The 21,287-nt window shown below is 41.5% G+C and overlaps 1 pseudogene and 1 gene segment (V, D, J or C); both read right to left on the bottom strand.

Moving 5' to 3' along the window:
* Window positions 1-3,666: 3,666 nt before the first annotated feature.
* On the bottom strand, window positions 3,667-4,324 carry LOC131999478 (immunoglobulin heavy variable 3-21-like). The segment is given in 2 exon segments: window positions 3,667-4,106; window positions 4,210-4,324. Coding segments are annotated over 2 exon segments (486 nt in total).
* A 3,254-nt stretch (window positions 4,325-7,578) lies between these two features.
* On the bottom strand, window positions 7,579-14,903 carry LOC131999479 (immunoglobulin heavy variable 3-23-like; annotated as a pseudogene).
* Window positions 14,904-21,287: the final 6,384 nt, after the last annotated feature.

Below are 21,287 nucleotides of genomic sequence, written 5' to 3' on the forward strand. Positions count from 1 at the left end.
TGCTTCTCCATCCCTTTGCTTTCAGTCTTGATGTATCTTTAGGTTCAAAATGGATCTCATGTAGACAACATATGGATGGGTCCTGTCTTTTTATCCAATCTGCAACCCTGTGTCATTTTATTGGCACATTTAAGCCATTCACATTGAGAGTGATTATTGAGAGATAGGTTTTTATTGACATCGTGTTACCTGTGAAGTCATTGTTTCTATACATTTTCCCCATATATTTCTCTTCAGTGATATTCTTGGGTTTTTTCCTCTTTTATAGAACCTCTTGTAATATTTCTTGGGATGCCAACTTGGTGCTCACATACTCTTAAAGCTTGCTGGTCTTGGAAGCTCTTTATCTCTCCATCCATTTGAATGTCAGTCTTGCTGGATAAAGTATTCTTGGTTCATGTTTTTCTCATTTAGTGTCCTGCATACATCTTGCCAGCACTTTCTGGCTTGCCAGTTCTCTGTGGACAGATCTGATGTTATTTGGATGGGCTTTCCTCTGTATGTAAGGAATCTGTTCCCCTACCTGCTTTCAAGATCTCCTGTCTAAAATTGTGATTCATCCTTTTCAAAGTCAGGTGTCTTGATGTCTTTCTAGATTCTATGATCTTGTGGGTACCCTTTATGCCTCTAAAACACCAATGATGCTTCCATTCACCAGATTGGGAAAAGTGTCATGGAGAATCTGTTCAGCTATATCTTCTGGTCTTGTTTCTTTCTCCTCCCTGTCAGGGACTCCAATAATTCGGACGTTGCAATATTCCATAGCATCATTTATTTCCCTATTTATTTCTGTTTTTTCCCCCATTTATTTCTGTTTTCATTGCTTCTAAGCTGTTTGTTCCAGTCTTCCTCCTGATTCTTTTTCTCTCTCTGTTGTCCTCAAGATCACTAATTCTATCTTCCGCCTTGATTACCCTATCTTTTAGAGAATTTAGATTAAATTGGAACTCATTGAGAGCATTGTTAGCATCAACCCTGGTGGCTGTCACTTCTGCCCTAAGCAATTACATCTTGTCATTAAAGGTTTTCTCTAACCTAGCTATTGCCTGGATAATTGTTAGCCTGGATTTCCTTTCTGACATAATGTCTATGTCCATATCCAATAGCTCTGAGAGAGAGGGACCAGTCTCTAAATTTTTCTTCTGTTGGGCATTCCTCCTTTTAGTCATTTTTGTGTGATGGCTGAATGGATGTGTTGCTGACTGTATCAACCATGGTGCAGGCAAGGTGCATTCTGGAATGCTTCTGAGTGATAGGGCATCCCCACCAATAAGAAAGGAAAAGGAAAATAAAGAGAAAGAGAGAGCCAGAAAAACCCAAACCAAATGGGCCCTAAAGGTAAGATTTATAAAGTATACAAACAGAAACAGACAAAAAGATGGGCAAATGTAAATGAGAAGAAAAGAAAAATGAAAATAAGTATTGAGCTAAAATGATCCCCAAGTAAAGATTATATACTACTAGGACAAAAACAAATACACAGAAACACTGACAGAAGAAAAATTTGGGAGAGTTGTTATAAATTCTCAGTGTGGGTGAAGATGGTTATTTTGATTCTTCCTGGATGTACGTTGCTATCTTTGTTAAAGGACTCAACTTTCCTGAGATAAAGGGGGGATAAAACTGGTTTACATATAGGGGTAGCATTGTTTGGGGGGAAGGGGATTACCTTATCTCTATATGGCTTTTCTCTATATTAATATTAAAAAAAAATAATAAAATAAATAAAAAGTAAAAAAAAATAGAAAAGCAAAAGAAAAATATAGGTATATTAACCAAAGAATTTCAGGTTAAAAGGCTATTATGAGCTTCCCTATGATGCTGCATAACAAATAGCAAGGAGAGTTAGGAGAAGGGAGTTGAGGAAACTTGGATGGGGAGATAACATGAAAGACTATGGACTCTGAAAAATAATCTGAGGGGTTTGAAGGGGCGGGGAAGTAGGAGGTTGGGGGAACCAGGTGGTGGGTATTGGAGAGGGCACAGATTGCATGGAGCACTGTGTGTGGTGCAAAAACAATGAATACTGTTACACTGAAAATAAATTAAAAACTAAAAAAAAAAAATGGGCAGAAGCTGTGAAGAGACACTTCTCCATAGGAGATATATGAATAGTCAACTGGCCCATGAGAAAGTGTTCATTCTCATTCATTAGCCATCAGGGAAATTCATATCAAAACCACACTGAGATACCACCTTTCACCAGTTAGAATGGCAGAAATGGAAAGGCATAAACAGTGAATCTCAGAACACTGAAAAAATAAAACTAAATTAAAAACAAATAAGTGACAAGGCAAGAAACAACCATGTTGGAGAGATTGTAGGGAAAGGGTTACCCTCTTTCACTATTGGTGGGAATGCAAGTTGGTGCAGCCTCTTTGGAAAACAGTGTGGAATTTCCTTAAGAAATTAAAAATAGAGCTACCATATGAACCTCCAATAGCACTACTGAATATTTACCCCAAAGATACAGATGTAGTGAAAAGAAGGGCCCTCTGTACCCCAATGTTTATAGCAACAATGGCCACAGTCAACAAACTGTGGAAAGATGCCCTTCAATGGACGAATGGATAAGGAAGATGTGGTCCATATACACTATGGAGTATTATGCCTCCCTCAGAAAGGATGAACACCCAACTTTGTATCAACATGGATGTGACTGGAGGAGATTATGCTGAGTGAAATAAGTCAGTAGAGAGAGTCAATTATCAGATGGTTTCACTTACTTAGGGAGCATAAGGAATAACATGGAGGACAGTGGTTGAAAGCGAGGAGAAGGGAGTTGGGGGAATATGCAGGGGAGACGAACCATGAGAGGGTGAAGAACAATCTGAGGGTTTTGAAGGGGCAGGGGGTGGGAGGTTGGAGGAGCCTGGTTGTGGGTATTATGGAGGGCACATATTGCATGGACCACTGGGTGTGGTGCATAAACAATGAATCTTGGAACAGTGAAAAAATAAAATTTAAAAATGTTTTATATCCGTGTGTGTGTGTGTGTGTGTGTGTGTGTGTGTGTTTGTAATCTTCAGACTCTGTATGCACACAAAATCCTAGTTCTGGTTCCCTCCTCTTTCCCACACTGTGATTAATATTGATACTGTGAATATTGTTCAAAATAGAGACAGTACCGTGGCTCTTAATTCTCTTGCTTTGGATTTTTTTAAAGATTTTATTTATTTATTTGACAGACAGAGATCACAAGTAGGCAGAGAAAGAGGAGGAAGCAGGCTCCCTGCTGAGCAGAGAGCCCGATGCGGGGCTCAATCCCAGGACCCTGGGATCATGACCTGAGCTGAAGGCAGAGGCTTAACTCACTGAGCCACCAGGCCCCCCTCTTGCTTTGGATTATTGATGCCTCTGTAGGCTCACATCCAGCATGAACTTTACACTGCTTCTAACAAGCTTGGACATTGTGCTGGGTGGTCCTCTGATTAACAGAGAGTGTAGCTGGGACTCCTGTAAGGTTCAGATGACACGCATGGAAATATTTATAATTCTTTGGTATTTTGGGACAGAACAAACCAGTGTAAGTGACACTGTCTTTTGTGCATGTTAGTATAGTTGTTGTCTCAAATCTCCAAGTCAGAGACTGAAGAGGAAGCACAGAATTATGTGTCCAGAGAGGCTCCCTTGGGGAAAAAGCTTGCAGGCATGGAGGAAACTTGCTCATATCCTCCAGCTGCACCTGGTCCTGGGGCTTAAGGACAGAACTGGAGAGTGCTGTGCACCCCCTGGAGGTCCAGATCCTGTCCTACAGTAAGGATTGTGTCTGGGCTCACACTGATGTCCTCTCACTGTGTCTCTTGCACAATAATACACAGCCGTGTCCTCAGCTCTCAGGCTGTTCATCTGCAGATACAGCGTGTTCTTGCCATTGTCTCTGGAGATGGTGAATCGGCCCTTCACAGAGTCTGCATAGTATGTGTTACTACCAGTATTGCTAATACTTGTGACCCACTTCAGCCCCTTCCCTGGAGCCTGGTGGACCCATCTCATCCAGTAGCTACTGAAGATGAATCCAGAGGCTGCACAGGAAAGTCTCAGGGACCCCCCAGGCTTCACCAGGTCTCCCCCAGACTCCACCAGCTGCACCTCACACTGGACACCTGCAGACACAAGACATCATGGTCAGAAAACTATCACACAGCCATGGTTTCTCTCACTCATATCCAGTCTCACACTCAAGGTCTCTTATTCTCTGAAAATTACCTTTTAAAAGAGCAACAAGGAAAACCCAGCCAAGCACAAGCTCCATGGTGAGTTTTCCTTATCCTGTCCTGATTAGTGAATGGGAACACCTGGAAGTATGGGGGCTGGGGCTCCTCTCCCAGCTGCAGGGTTAGGCTTGGGCTGCTTTAATCAGCAGTGCAAAGGCCCTATTTGCATGTCCTCTGAGTATATATTCATCTTGGGGTCTATATGAACAGAGAGGGCAGTCACCAGAGCAAGTGTGATTGCATTTGATTTCGTGATATTAACAGCTTTATGGAAAATAAGATTTTTTATATGATTTTCCAGAGCACAGGCTTAACCTTTTTTTTTTTTTTTTGACAGCAAATTATATTTTATTAGTGTTCTCCACTGAGCCTTACATAGTGCCTACTACACAGGAGATTCTAAGAAATTACAGCTATAGTAATTTTTCAACACTTTTATTTAATCTGGCTTTATTCTACCCATCCTTTCCCTGTTTTATTTTATTATATATATATATTTTTTGTTTTATTTTATTTTTTTATAAATTAATTTATTAATTTATTTATTTTCAGAAAAACAGTATTCATTATTTTTTCACCACACCCAGTGCTCCATGCAATCTGGGTGGTGGGTATTATGGAGGGCACAGATTGCAGGCTTAACCTTTGTATGCTACCTTTTTTCACATGCACAGAAATCTTTAGGCGTAGATTTCAGGTGATTCCATTAAGAGACGTGAGTGTATACCTAGAATTTTAGATGGTTTTTGAGGAGTCTAGAGTATGTACAGGGTAAGAGCGACCCCATGATCTTTTATGTGCTCCTCCCACAGGATGTACTGCATCCATGGACCACCTGCAGGACAGAATGTCAGGCTCATGAGGAATGTGGAACCCCACCTGTAATGGGGACAGGATGATTTTGCTTGTTCTAGAGATTACCTGAAATAAAGATAGAATCATGGTTCATGGAGTTGCATTTTCCAGTTTCTAATATTTTGTTATTTCTGCATTTGGCCAGAGTCATCTCTATGGTTATTGGCAATAGACTTGATGAGTGTACATGGCACTCAGGGTTTGTGTGGACCTGAACAGAGGCCAGCTGACATCAGTGCTCAAAGTGAAGAATGTGTAACATATGTGCTTATGTTTATATGGGTGGAGGTGGGATTCTAGGCAACAGACATTTGGGGTGCCGAGGAGCCTCTGATGGTGTGGACATTACCAACGACAACTCTGGCTGGATAGTAGGTCGTATTCCCTGGTTAGTGTAGAGACCCATTAGAAAAAGTATTGAAGACAACTAAAGAGTGAAAATGTCAACAGGTAATGTGGGTGCCGTTGAGTGTTTCCAGTATTGAGCACAGCATGTGGACCCTACCATCATGACCCCAGGAGGAGTCACAGATGCAGGTGGGTTTTAAGTCAGGACACGGGTTAACAACAGAACATTCAGTGACAGGTGCATACCTCATGGCAATCAGTATAACACAACTTTGTAAGGTGATTCTCAGATTCCAATTTCCCTGGGTGGTCACATCCACAACTTCTGGAAAGGTTAAAAAACAACAACAACAGAATCTTTAAAATAAAATTCCACAGTCTCAGAAACCCTGTCTCCTATGTGTCCACTGTGTCTATTTCACAGCGTCCAGGATAGCCAGCTGGGTAGTCCCATCTGCAGGAGGGAACATGTAGGAACCACCCTTGAACCTTACTAAAGGACCTTACCAGTACTTCTCACAACAAATACAGCAGGGGAACTCCAGAGCATCAATGCTTGGGTTCATGTGTCACAAATGTCTTTGTCTGCTCCAGCTGCTGTAACAATGTACATGGACTGGGTGGTTTTAAATAACAGACACTCATTTCTCCCAGTTCTGTAGCATGGGAAGTCCTAGGTCAGGGGCAGACAGCTTTGACGTCTGGAGAGCACCCACCTTCTAATCCATCCTTTCCTTGTCACCTCACATAGGGTCACAGTGCAGGGAGCTTTCCCAGTCCTGGTATATAAGGGCCCTAATCTCACCATGAGGCTGCACTCTCTTGACCTGAATGCTTCCCTAAGGCCCCACCTTTTCCTCATATCACATTGTCCTTATGTTTCAACCTGTGATGGCAGAGGTCACACACACTGAGCATATCTCAGCAATGGAAAGATCAGTTAGTTATTCCCAGAAGGTAGAAGGCTCCTCCCAACCAGCATCTCAACCTGAGATTTCTCAAGGACCCAGCAGAAGCTTCTGGTCTGTGCAAGCACACAGTGAACACAAGAACTTCAGAACCAGTTGGTGACCTTGGGAGAGTGGCCAGCTTTCCTCTTAGACACTGGTTAAGACCTCAGTCCATCTCTATTATCATTTTATAATTTGTGCTTTTCCCCTGTGACATTCTTTTCATTTACAAAGGATTCAGACTGTTTTCTACTTAGACTGGTGATTTTTCGCTTTTGTTCTCCAAGTTTTCATATTTTTCAGTGGAAATAGTCATTATAATCTATCCTTGATTATTGCCTACTCGCACCTTAACCTTCATCCCTCCCTCTTCTCACACCCCACACTTGGTAAATCTAACAAGAACCCCTGGGTTCTCCCTCCTTGGTCAGTTTAGGAGACTGCCTCTACACAAGATGCTCCATTGAATAAAAATAATAAATTTTTAGATTCTCTCTCATGATAGTGCACTTGTATGTGTGTGTGTGTGTGTGTGTGTGTGTGTGTGTGAGAGAGAGAGAGAGAGAGAGAGAGAGAGACAGACAGACAGACAGATCTTCAGACCACTTTTACACAATGTCCTCATGGGTTTCTCTCTGCTTTCACATGCTTCAACAGTATTCATGCTCTGAGCCTAGTTCCAGATAGTGACCCTCTCACTGGTATTTTTTTCACTTTCCTTATTTTTTTGTTGCCTCTATAGCTTCATGGCCAGGTTTCACTTTATGCTGTTTCTAGAAAACTTGCACATTGAGCTGGGTGGTCCTTGTATACACAGTGAGTGCAGCTGGGACTCCTGAAAATGTTCAGAATATGTGCATGTAGATATATGTAATTCATTCATATTTAGGGACAGGAACAAATACGTGCAAGTGACACTGACTTTTGCACTTGTTAGTATAGTTGATTTCCTAACTTCTTACATCAGAGAGTGAAGAGGAAGCATGGAATCAGGTGTGTAGAGAGGCTCCCCGGGAGAAAGTACTCCATGGAAAGAAAACCACAGCCCCTGACAGGAAACCTGCCCATTTCCTCCATCAACATCTGCTCATGTTGTTTAAAGACAGAATTGTAGTGTGCACCTGCTGTTGTTCCGCACTCCCTTCTATAGTGTGGTTTGTGTTTGGGCTCACACTGATGTCCCCTCACACTGGGATTCACACAGTGTTTTATACAGCCATTTCCTCAGTTCTCAGGCTGTTCTTCTGCAGATACAGCGTGTTCTTGCTGTCATCTCTGTAGCTGGTGACTCGGCCCTTCACAGAGTCTGCGTAGCTTGTGCTACTTCCATCGTTGCTATGTGAGACCCACTGCAGCCCCTTCAGTGGAGCCTGGAAGACCCAACTCATGGCATTACTGCTGAAGGTGAATCCAGAGGCTGCACAGGAGAGTCTCAGGGACACACCAGGCTTCACCATGTCTCCCCCAGAATTCAACAGCTGCACCTCACACTGGATACCTGCAGGCCCAAGACATCCTGGTCAAGAATCTGTCACACTTCCACTATTTCTTTCACTACTATCCACTCACATACTCAATGTCTTTTTTTTCTCTATGAATAACATGTGATGCAGGTACCCACTTGTCATGATTTTATGGGTGGATACATCCACACTGCAATAGAGAGAGGCTTTGTGAGTGTCCAAGAGCACACAGCAGGCAAGTGCGAGACCATGTCTGGGCCTGTGCTCCCCACCATGGGACTTTCCTGTTTACCTGAACCACTCCAGGTCAGAGTTGATCTTATGCAGTGAGGTCTGCAATGTTCCTGAGTTTCAAGATTAGTAAATAGACGGAATGGTGGAAACCCACTCTGTCTGTCTCAGAATCTTGGAGACACTGACAATCCTAGGGAGAGACTCATAGAGTGGATGCAGACACTGGGTTTTCAAAAACTACAAGGAGCATTTATACATAATCTTTTTTATTAAATTGATTTATTTATTTTCAGAAAAACAGTATTCATTATTTTTTCACCACACCCAGTGCTCCATGCAATCCGTGCCCTCTATAATACCCACCACATGGTACCTCAACCTCCCACACCCCCACCACTTCAAACCCCTCAGATTGTTTTTCAGAGTCCCTAGTCTCTCATGGTTCACCTCCCCTTCCAATTTTCCCCAATTCCCTTCTCCTCTCTAACATCCCTTGTCCTCCATGATATTTGTTATGCTCCACAAATAAGTGAAACCATATGATAATTGACTCTCTCTGCTTGACTTATTTCACTCAGCATCATCTCTTCCAGTCCCGTCCATGTTGCTACAAAAGGTGGGTATTCCTCCTTTCTGATGGAGGCATTATACTCCATAGTGTATATGGACCACATCTTCCTTATCCATTCACCCGTTGAAGGGCATCTTGGTTCTTTCCACAGTTTGGTGACCGTGGCCTTTGCTGCTATAAACATTGAGGTACCAATGGCCCTTCTTTTCACGACATCTGTATCTTTGGGGTAAATACCCAAGAATGCAATTGCAGGGTCATAGGGAAGTTCTATTTTTAATTTCTTGAGGAATCTCCACACTGTTCTCCAAAGAGTCTGCAGCAACTTGCATTCCCACCAACAGTGTAAGAGGGTTCCCCTTTCTCCACATCCTCTCCAACAGAGGCAGGACATGGGAGGCAATTGTTACTGGACATGCTTCCCATGAGGTGTGGATGCAGATGAGCTAGGAAGAGCAGCTGGGGTGTGAAGTCCTAACCATGTGGCACTGCATTGTGAATCATGAATATTTTATTTTTATAATATTCAAAGATTTCATTTATTTATTTATTTATTTGTTTGTTTGTTTGTTTGTTTATTAATGAGAGAAGGAAGATACTCGAGGGCCCATTTTGGCCTCTCTATTCTGTTCCACTGATCTATATGTCTGTTTTTCTGCCAGTACCATGATTTCTTGACGATCTCAGCTTTGCACTGTGAGGGTTCCACCTTTGGTTTTCTTTCTTTCTTTTCTTTTTTTTTTTTTTTAAAGATTTTATTTATTTATCTGACAGAGATCACAAGTAGGCAGAGAGGCAAGCAGAGAGAGAGAGAGGAGGAAGCAGGCTCCCAGCAGGGAGCCTGATGCGGGACTCGATCCCAGGACCCTGAGATCACGACCTGAGCCGAAGGCAGCGGCCTAACCCACTGAGCCACCCAGGCGCCCTTTCTTTCTTTTTTTAATTTATTTTTTATTTTATTATTTAAGCTTTATTTTATTTTTTCAGTGTTCCAAAATTCATTGTTTATGCATCACAGCCAGTGGTCCATGCAATACGTGCCCTTCTTAATATCCACCACCAAGCTCCCCTGTGATTTGGGGCCATTTCTGGCTCCATACAGATTATAGGGTTGTTTTCTCCCAGCTCTGTGGAATATGTTGATGGTATTTTTATAGAGATTACATTGAATATGTAGATGCTCTGTGCAGCATAGACATTTTAACACTTTATTTTTCTATTCCATGAGCATGGAATATTTATCCTTCTCTTTGTGTCTTCCTCAGTTCGTTTCACAAGGGTTCTGTAGTTTCTAGAGTACAGATGTTTTACTTCTTTGGTTAGGTTTATTTCTAGGTGTCTTATTGTTTTGTTGCAATTGTGAATGGGATCAATTTATTATCTCCTCTTTCTTAAATCACATTTTTAATTTATAGAAGTACCACTGATCTCTGTGCATTGATTAAATATCCTGCCATGTTGGTCAACTTCTGTATAAAATCTAGCAATGTTGGGGTGGAGTCTTTTTGGTTTTCCACAGAAAGTATCATGTCATCTGCAAAGAGAGAGAGTTTGACTTCTTGTATGCCTACTTGAATGCTTTTTATTTCTTTTTGTTGTCTGATTGCTGTGGCTAGGACTTCTAGTACTATGATGAACAATAGTGGTAAAAGTGGGCATCCATGTTGTGTTCCTGACCTTAAGGGAAAAGCTCTCAGTTTTTCTACATTAAGAATGATATTTCCCGTAGCTCTTTGTAGATGGTTTTTATTCTGTTGAGGTATGTTCTTTCTATCCCTATACTTTGATGAATTTTAATCAGGAAAGGATGCTGTATTTTGTCAAATGCTTTCCCTATTGAATTGAGAGGGTTAAAAGGTTCTTCTCTCTTTTTTTGTTAAAGTGATCTCTTACGTTGATTGATTTGCAAAGAATGAGCTACCCTTACACACCAGAGATAAACCCCACCTGGCCCTGGTGAATATCCTTTTAATATACTATTGGATAGAGCACTGGGTTTGGTGCATAAACAATGAATCTTGGAACACAGAAAAAATAAAATAAAATTAACGTGTTAAAAAAATAAAAGTAGTGACTCCCCCCCCTAAAAAACACCTAAGAAATAAATGGTGAATTAAAAAATGAATGTACTGTTGTATCCTTTTGGTCAGTACCTTTGTGAGTATTTTGGCAATCATGTTTGGCATTCATTGGTCTGTAATTATTTTTGTTGGGGCCATTGTCTGGTTTTGAGATCAGTGTAATGCTGGCATCACAGAAGGAGTTCAGAAGTTTTCCTTTCATTTTTTGAAACCGTTTCTGTGGGATGGATACGATTTCTTCCTTGAGTGTTTGGCAGAATTCCCCTGGAAGTTATCTGGCCCTGGACTCTTGTTTTTGATTACTGCTTCAATGTCCTCCTGGCTGAGTGTCTGCTCATATATTATACTTCCTCCTGTTTCAGTATTGCTACTTTATTAGTTTTGAAGAATGCATCCATTTCTTCCAGACTGCCTAATTTATTGGTATATTGTGATTCATAGTGTGTTCTAACAATTGTTTGTATTTTATTGGTATTCATAGTGAACAAAACTAAGAGTAAACCCAGGGAATGGGAGGAGATATTTGAAATTACATTACAGATAAAGGGATGGTATTGAAGATCTCTGCAGAAGCTTTTGATCTTGATGAAGTCCCAAAAGTTTAACAACATATGGATGGGTCCTGTCATTATTTCCAATCTGCAACCCTGTGCCATTTTACAGGTGCATTTAGGCCATTCACGTTAGAGTGATTATTGAGAGATACATTTATATTGACATCATGTTATCTGTGAAGTCTTTGTTTCTATAGATTGTCTCCGTAAATTTCTGTTCAATTATATTCTTGGTGATATGGGATCGGGAGGGAGACAAGCCATAAGAGACTTTTTTTTTTTAAAATCATGTAATTTAAAAACAAATTTTATTTAATTTTTAAAATTTCGGTGTTTCAAAATTCATTGTTTATGCACCACACCCAGTGCTCCATGCAGTACATGCCCTCCTTAATACCCTCTACCAAGCTCAGCCACCTTCTCACCCCCTCCCCTCCAAAACCCTCAGTTTGTTTCTCAGAGTCCACAGACTCTCATGGTTTGTCTCCCCCTCCAATTTCCCCCAACTCACTTCTCCTCTCCACGTCCTGATGTTCTCTGTGTAATTCCTTACATTCTACTAATGGAAACCATGTGATAATTGGGTGTCTCTGCTGGACTTAATTCACTCAGCATAATCTCCTCCAGTCCTGTCCATGTTGCTACAAAAGTTGGGTATTCATCCTTTCTGATGGAGGCATCATACTCCATAGTGTATATGGACCACATCTTCCTTATTCATTCATCTGTTGAAGGTCATCTTGATTCTTTCCACAGTTTGTTGACTGTGGCCATTGCTGCTATAAACAGTGGGGTACAGATGGCCCTTTTTTTCATTACATCTGTATATTTGGGGTAAATACTCAGTAGTGCAATTCAGGGTCTTAGGGAAGCTCTACTTTCAATTTCTTAAGGAATCTCCACACTATTCTCTAAAGTGGTTGCCACAACTTGCATTCCCACCAACAGTGGAAGAGGGTTCCCCTTTCTTCACATCCTCTCCAACACATGTCGTTTCCTGTTTCTTAATTTTGCCCATTGTAACTGGTGTAAGGTGGTATATCAATGTGGTTTTTATTTGAATCTTCCTTATGGTTAGTGACGATGAACTTTTTCTCATGTGTGTGATAGCCATTTGTATTCCTTCATTGGAGAAGTGTCTGTTCATGTGTTTTGCCCATTTTTTGACGTGATTATCTGTTTTGTGTGTTTTGAGTTTGAGGAGTTCTTTACATATCTTAGATATCAGCACTTTGTCTGTACCATCAATTGCGAATATCTTCTCCCGTTCTGTGGGTTGCCTCTTTGTTTTGTTGACTCTTTCCTTTGCTGTGCAGAAGCTTTTGATCTTGATGAAGTCCCAAAAGTTTATTTTTGCTTCTTTTTTCCTTTGCCTTTGGAGACATGTCTTTTTTTTTTTTAAGATTTTGTTTTTATTTATTTGAGACAGAGATCACAAGAAGGCAGAGAGAGAGAGAGAGGAGGAGGAGGAGGAGGAAGCAGGCTCCCCGCTGAGCAGAGAGCCTGATGTGGGGCTCGATCTGAAGACCATGATCATGGATTGGAAGAATAAACATTGTTAAAATATCTATACTGCTCAGAGCAATCTATAGTTTCTGTGCCATCCTGATCAACATTCCACTGGCATTTTTCAAAACAAGGACTTTAAACGAGACACTAGATTAGACTGATTTCTTATTTTATGCTTTAAAGTTTTTTATTTAAATTTAGTTTAGTTAACACACAGTGCATTACTGGTTTCAGAGTTAGAATTTATTGATTCATCAGTTGGATGTAGCACCTAGTACTCATTTCATCAATTGTCCTCCTTAATGTCCCTCATCCAGTCACCACCCTCCCCCCAGCCACTCATAGTTTAAAACAAAATTTTAAGTATAATTTCAGGATTTGGATTGGAGAATGTTCCTCCTAGAATTCTAGCTTTATTTATTAATTTATTTATTAATTTATTGTCACAACATATCTGCTTAAATTCCTTTTTAAATTATGTTCAGCTATCCACCCTCTATATATCATTCATTTTTGATGTAGTATTCAACCATTCACTGTTTGTATGTAACTCCCACTGTTCCTCCCAGCGTGTGCCCTTATCACCCATCCCAACGTTACCCCATCCAAAACCCTCTTTGTTCCCCAGAGAAACATTTTGATTTATGATTCTATGTACTTGGAGCTTTCTCTTTTCTTTTTGATAAATCTAGGCAGAGGTTTCTCAATTTCATTTTATTTTTTTCCAAAGAATCAGACTTTTTTTTTAAATCTGTTCTGTTATTTTTTTGTTTTTATATCATTTATTTCTGCTCTAGTCTTTAGTATTTTCTTCCTTCTGCTCTATTTAGGCTTCAGTCATTTTACTTTCTCTAGCTCCTTCAGGTGTAATGTTAGGTGGTATCTTTTAGATTTTTCTTGCTTCTTGTGGTCTTCTTGTATACTGTGTATTTCTGTCTTAGAACCACCTTTGTTGCAGAATAACGAGGGGAAAGTGATGAAGGTTTTGTACTCTTGCATGTGTGTGTGTGTGTGATGTTCAGGCTCCACATCCACACCACACATTGTGCAGGTCCCACTGCTTTCCAATATTGTCAGTAACATTGATGCTCTGAGCTCTGTTTAAGACAGTGACACTCCCTCCCCCCAAAGACCCTTTCTTTCTTTCTTTCTTTCTTTTTTTAGACCCTTTCTTTTTTTACTTTGGACTTTTGATGCCTCTGTGGTCTCCTGTCTAGCATGCATTTTATGCTCCTTGTATGAAGTTTGTACATTGAGCTGAGTGGAACTATGATGCATACAGAGTGCCTCTGGGATTACTGTAAAAGCTCAGTTGATGAGCATCAAGATATTTGTGATTCATTGGTATTTAAGGACAGGGATAAACAATGTGAGTGGTTCTGTATTTTGTGCATTTTAGTATATTTTTTTCCCACTAGAACAAATTTTGAAAGTCAGAGAGTGAAGAGGTAAGCTCAGAATCATGTGTGCAGAGAGGGCCCTGAGGGAAAGTGTTCTCTGGAGAGGAATCGCTAGATCCTGACAGGAAACCTGCCCACAACCTCCATTGGCATCTGCTCCTGGGATTAAAGACAGAACTAGTGAGTAGCGTGCACTCCCTGGTGGTCAAGATACCGCCCCCCCAACAGTGAGGTTTGTGTCTGGGCTCACACTGAGCGCCCCTCACTGTGTCCTTCTCACAATAATACAGGGCTGTGTCCTTGGCTCTCAAGCTGTTCATCTGCAGATACAGAGTGTTCTTGCCATTGTCTCTGGAGATGGTGAATCGGCACTTCACGGAGTCTGCATAGTATGTGATACTTCCCTCATAGTTAATACTTGCCACTGCAGCCCCTTCCCTGGAGCCTGGCGGACCCAGCGCATGGCATAGCTACTGAAGGTGAATCCAGAGGCTGCACAGGAGAGTCTCAGTGACCCCCCAGGCTTCACCAGGTCTCCCCTAGACTCCACCAAATGCACTTCACTCTGGACACCTGCAGACACAAGACATCCTGGTCAGGAAACTGTCACACACCCATGGTTTCTTTCACTCATATCCACTCACATTCTCAACATCTCTTGTTCACCATGAATTACCTTTAATAGAGCAACAAGGAAAACCCAACCAAGCACAGACTCCATAGTGAGTTGCCTGTGTTCTATCCTGAGTACTGACTGGAACACCTGTGTATCCCGGGCCTGGCGCTCCTCTCCCAGCTGCAGAGTCTTGGCTGTGCTGGTTAAATCAGCAGAAGGAAGGACTTATTGTCATGTCCTCTGGCTATATATTCAGCTTGGTTATCTATTCTGACAGAGAGGCAGTGACCCAAGCAGTTGTGAATGCCTTTAATTTAGTGCTAATGACCAATTTTGAAAAAAAAAAAGTTTTTTTTTTTATTATATAACCTTTCAGTAGGTATGCTTGGGTATGTAAGGTGTCCATGAATATATATGGGTTGAGAATGACCCCAGGATCCAGGTCAGTGCTTCCCCTACAGGAGGTGCTGCTCCCAACCGTGAATCATCTGCAGGACAGAGTGTCAGGCTATGAGGAATGTGGAACCCATCCTGTAATGGGGATGGATTGATTTTGCTTATTGTATACTTTATCATAAATACAGAGAAAATCAGCATTTTGTAGGTGTATTTTCATATCTTTAACATTCACTCCCTCTGCGTCCCTCCAGAATCACCTTTGTTATGACCTATAATAAGTTTGATGTGTATACTTGACACAAGATCAATGGCCCACATATGGAGTGTGTGATATGATAAACACAGGAGTCACAATCAACATTATTGAGAGTGAGTGCATCAATTCTCCCTAAAACTTCCAGCATTTCCCCCTGGAATTTCTTCTTCTCTTTCCCTTGTTTACCCTGTCCCTACTAGCTATTGTTCTTTCTCAGGTCACCTTATACTGGCTTTAATTCTGTAGAGTTCATGAATGAGACATTGTACTCTATGTATTTTCTCTCTAGGGCTTCTTTGCCCCAGAATTGATCCTTGTGGATACAGTCTTCCTGCTGTCTGTATCAGGAATTGCTGGTTTTAATGACTGACAGCTCTGAAGGCAGCAGTTGGAAGCACCAGCTGGAGGAAGATCTGAAAGAACAGAAAGAAGCCACTTGCTTCAGCCTCACCCACACACCCTCTTGACCCAGGAGTTCTTTGTTCCAAAGAAGAGAAGAACTCCCTTGGTGTTTAGGAACTGATTCTGCTGACTGTGGAGAAGAGAACTAAAGGCAGCAAGAGGTGGACCAGAGAAGGTTGAGTTAGAAGCTCAGAAAGACCTGCCCATGGAAGACATGAGGCACCAGGAGGAAGCACAGCATGGGAGGAGCTGCCCTCCTGCAGAAGAAACCTGTGCAGGAACAAATCCGACACTCAGGCACTGGCCTGTGGATGTCATGTCAAGTGGCCAGCCTCTGTCTAGGCCCATAACTCCCACATTCTCCACTCAGCTCCACTGCTAACCTCAGCTGTGAGCTGCAGTCACCACCTGGGAACAACAGCTGCTCTTTGCCTCAAACCAGGAGCTTTCTTTCCTTGTCACCAGTGCTTGGAGAGGACCCATTTCTGCAGCCACACGTGCCCACACCCCCACAGAGTGTACCTGACATGTGTGGAATCTTGTTTTTTTTTTTGTTTTGTTTTGTTTTGTTTTGTTTTGAGAATTGTTTTCCTGCATTACTGAGGCTCAGTAGGAGGCTTGAGACATGTGTGTCTTCTGCTGACTCCAGGTACATAACTTACTTTGAGCCTTTGTGGACCTTGTCTGTAGGTATTAACTGTGACTAGAATGTAGTCTCTTTATCAAAACAGTGCAAATTTATTGCTACTCTGCACCCTCCTGGTTTTCTATTTTGATCAGAAAATAAGAACCATTATGCTTTCCTGAAAACAGGATCTCTGTTTCAGATTCTGTCCATTTCTTTGTCCAAAGTGTATTTAGAACAAAAAAGTGGAATTCCAGTGGGAATGTCTCAGAACTGCACAACCAGGAAGAAGACTGTGTTGCCCCACATGGAGCCTCCCGGCAGCCATGTCATGCTTTGGGACAGAACTGTTGTGAAGCCACATTCTTCCTTGTAACTGATGACAATCACAGGGAACACCATGCACTACACACATGCATCAGTCCTTCCATAAACTGGAGTGGGAGCCAGATAGTTGATTCCCTTCTCTGATTTTTTCCTCCCAATGTTTTCAATTCTCTTAATCCCCTTTATTGGTCACCTTTTTAGGGGGAAATGAGTAATTTGAGAGGAGTGTCCATGAGTGTTGGAAAGCACAGGTTCTGTCCGTAGAGGAGAATGTGCTATAAGGGTTTCCTGTCCTTCCCCATTTTGTTAACTTCCTCCCAGTATCCTCTCAGGAAAGCAACCATGTGTGCTTGGCCTTACACAGCTTGTGCCTTATTTCCTCAATTTGCTTTATCTGATAGACATCATCCTGAGACATGTTTCAGCTCAGTTCAAATCTTTCTCATAAGGCCTAGTTCTTCCTTGACCATGTGGCCTCCCCAGGTAAGATGATCACTTAGTTCTTCATGGATCCCAATGTTCCCTGTGAGCATCTCCCTCAGAACACATATACCATGGTATTTTCACTGGTTCATAAGGTAGTAGAAGGAGGGATGCCTACAACTTTCTTAGTCCTCAAAGACAAGAGTTATCTTCGTCACGTCTGCACTGTGTGTCACTGGTGCAGAATTCATTCATCCCATGTTGAAGAGTGGTTTTACTGCAGACTGGCTGTTGCTTATGAACTTTACTCTTTACATGTATCTGTTCTTGTGCGTGGGAACAGAACATCATCTATATTCTGCCTAGGCCAGATCTAGGCACCAAATAAGGTAGTCAAACTATCGGACATTCTTTCCACTAGTTCATGCAGTGAATGTTATGGTGATGCCATTGTAGTCTCAGTGATGAGGAGAAAAAAAAAAAAAAAAAAAGACAAGATTTCCAGACCCTGACCATTCTGAAGACCCAAAATGAATACAAAATGAAGATCCTTTATTCTTTACCCAGAAGTCTAGTGTACAGTTACATATCTGTTTGTGTAATTCATTAACTAATATTTATTTGGTTCTAACTGCACAAAGTGTAGTGAAATAAGTCAAGCAGAGAGAGTCAATTATCATATGGTTTCACTTATTTGTGGAGCATAACAAATAGCATGGAGGACACGGGGACATGGAAAGGAGAAGGGAGTTGAGCAAAATTGGAAGGGGAGGTGAACCATAAGAGACTATGGACTCTGAAAAACAGCCTGAGGGTTTTGAAGCGGTGGGGGGTGGGAGGTCGGGGTATCAGGTGGTGGGTATTAGAGAGGGCATGGATTGCATGGAGCACTAGGTGTGGTGCAAAAATAATGAATACTGTTATGCTGAAAAGAAATTAAAAAAATTTAAGAATTTTAATTTTTTTTTTCAGTTTTCCACGTCTTCTGACTTTCAATTAGTAAATTCATCCTAATGGGATTGGTAAATAAATAAGTAAATAATAAATAAATAAATAAATAAATAAATGCTACCATTCAACCTCTTTGAAGAATTTACAGGAACTTTGACAACAAACGTGGCAGGGAAATTCAATTCCTATTCAATTTCACATTGCAGCTCTGATTTACCTCTGTATTCCTTTTCTCAGCTCAGACCCTTTGACCTTGCTGGATGACTACAGGACCTCTGTTCTGTCTCCACATCCTCCAGTTTCCATCCCTGAATGGATCTCGTGCATCAGGAATACTGCAAACTGGCCATGCCATCCAAAATGCACCTGTGTTCACTGCACAGAGATATGGAGTGGTGCTAGTAATATTCCCGCAATTCTTTTCCTTGGAGTGCATCCTTAATAACTTGCTCATAGCCCCGGGATCACTGCCAGGAGGTGCATTCCTCTCTGAGTCTTCTAGTGAATGAGGTTATGTAGGTGGAAAACATATGTCAACCATTAATACAAAATAATACAACAATTGCATAATATTTAATCAAATTGCTCATTCAAAGAGCAATTGAACCATAAGACAAAGGGGTCAGAGCAAAGAGAGAAATAAATTAGGGTATTCTGAAATAAAACACTGGATTTCAACTTTGAGCTTCAGCATATACAGAAGACGGGATTTACTACACCCTCATTGCTACTAGAAAATGTGGGATGGAGTAGTTAGCATGTCAGAGGAGAAGGGGTCCCTAGATTGGATTTCTGGGACACAGCTATGTAGTCATCAAGCCATTCTGAGCAGCCAAGAAGTCAATCAGAGGTCTGAGAGAACAAAACCCACAAGTCTTCAAATAGAAAACCAACCTCCTTTTGTTATGTAGCAGGTTCAGAGAGTTGTCTTGGGACAGATAAAGCTGTGGGGGAGACATCAGGGATGGAGCCTGCTTCTGGAAGCTACCAGGGTGTATTGTAGCAGCAGAGCACAAAATCTGAACTTTTAGAAGTGTGCTTCTGTGGGGATGTGGCTGGCATAAAGGTGCTGAAGTGTCAAAGTGGGGCAGAATTCCAGAGTCTGAGGTCTGCTGAGTCACAAGAAGGATGTGTGGCACCATTGTGATGCACAGATGCTAGGCAAAGAGCCTGGAACCCAGTTGAACAGTGAGTCTAAGTGCAGGCTTTATGCTCTGATTTGCCAAAAACGGTGAACCACAATCTGGTTGTAGGATGTCTTTCCTCTTCCCATTTGGTCATGAGCAAATGGAAAAAGATATGAGACTCTCCCCTGGAGGAATAACATGGGTCCACACCATAGCGGTTCCTAATTTTGAAGTTTTTTTTTTTTTTTTTTAAAGATTTTATTTATTTATTTGACAGAGAGAGATCACAAGTAGGCAGAAAGGCAGGCAGAGAGAGAGAGGAGGAGGAAACAGGCTCCCTGCCGAGCAGAGAGCCCGATGTGGGACTCGATCCCAGGACCCTGAGATCATGACCTGAGCCGAAGGCAGCAGCTTAACCCACTGAGCCACCCAGGCGCCCCTAATTTTGAAGTTTTGAAACATGCCTGAGATACAGCAGCTGAGACAAAGGTAGGGTGAACATGGGTTTCAGATGGAAACATTGGAGAGAAAGGGGTTGATTGCTCTTCTGTGAGGACTCAACTGAAGAGTGGGGTGTATGTGAAATTTCAACCCCTGCCTAGAGAGAAGATAGCATATTCAACCTACCCATCAGTGCCATCAGGAAGCAAAATAGTGGCACCTAGTGGAGGGCAGACCTGCTTACACCAAGCTCTTTCCCCTGCTCCCAAAATGTGCATTTCCATGAGGGCAAACTGCTGAGAATAATCACAGCAGGCACCTCCCCCAGAAGATCCACAGGACAATTCCATCTCACCAAGTGTAATGATCATAAAGTGTGGCACCCTTTCAGTTCCTAAGGAAGTGGGCTTTGCTTTCTTTCTTTTTATTTCTGATTTATTTTCTGAAACATCTTTCTTTACTTTATACATTACTTTCTATTTATATTTTTAAGATTAATTTTTATAAATACACGTACTTATTTTTTTTTATTTTTCCTTTTTTATTTATATATATTTTATTTATTTGTGATCTATATTTTATATATGAAGCATTCGTTATGACAAGTCCTCAATTTATATGTCTTAATTCTCCCCTCATCTTATTTTATTTTTCAGAAAAAAACCACAACTTTTTCTTGTGGTTGAGCTCCAGTTTCAAGTCATTGTGGTCTGAGAATATGCAGGGAATATTTTCAGTCTTTTGGTATTGATTGAGTCCTGATTTGTGACCCAGTATGTGGTCTATTCTGGAAAAGGTTCCATGTGCACTTGAGAAGAATGAGTGTTCTGTTGTTTTAGGGAGAAAAGTTCTGTATATATTGTTGAGGTCAATCTGGTCCAATGTGTCATTCAATGCTCTTGTTTCCTTATTGATTTTATGCTTGGATGATCTGTCTATTACTGCGAGAGGTGTGTTAAGTTTCCCTACAGATAATGTGTTCATATCAATATGACTCTTTATCTTGATTAACTGTTGTCTTAAGTAGTTGCCCGCTCCTGTATTGGGGGCAAAAATATTTACAATTGTTAGATCTTCTTGGTGGATAGACCATTTAAGAATGATGTAGTATCAGCAATGGCCATGGTTGCCAAATTGTGGAAAGAACCAAGATGCCCTTCAACGGACAAATGGATGAGGAAGATGTGGTCCATATACACTATGGAGTATTATGCCTCCATCAGAAAGGACGAACACTCAACTTTTGTAGCAACATGGACAGGACTGGAACAGATGATGCTAACTGAAATAAGTCAAGCAGAGAGAGTCAATTATCATATGGTTTCACTTATTTGTGGAGCATAAGAAATAACACAGAGGACAAGGGGAGATGGAGAGGAGAAGGGAGTTGGGGGAAATTGGAAGGGGAGGTGAACCATGAGAGACTATGGACCCTGAAAAACAATCTGAGGGTTTTGAAGCGGCCGGGGTGAGAGGTCGGGGTACCAGGTGGTGGGTATTATAGAGGGCACAGACTGCATGGAGCACTGGGTGTGGTG

Source organism: Mustela nigripes, chromosome 13 (genome assembly GCF_022355385.1).
Source record: "Mustela nigripes isolate SB6536 chromosome 13, MUSNIG.SB6536, whole genome shotgun sequence".
In the NCBI taxonomy this organism is placed as follows: Eukaryota; Metazoa; Chordata; class Mammalia; order Carnivora; family Mustelidae; genus Mustela; species Mustela nigripes.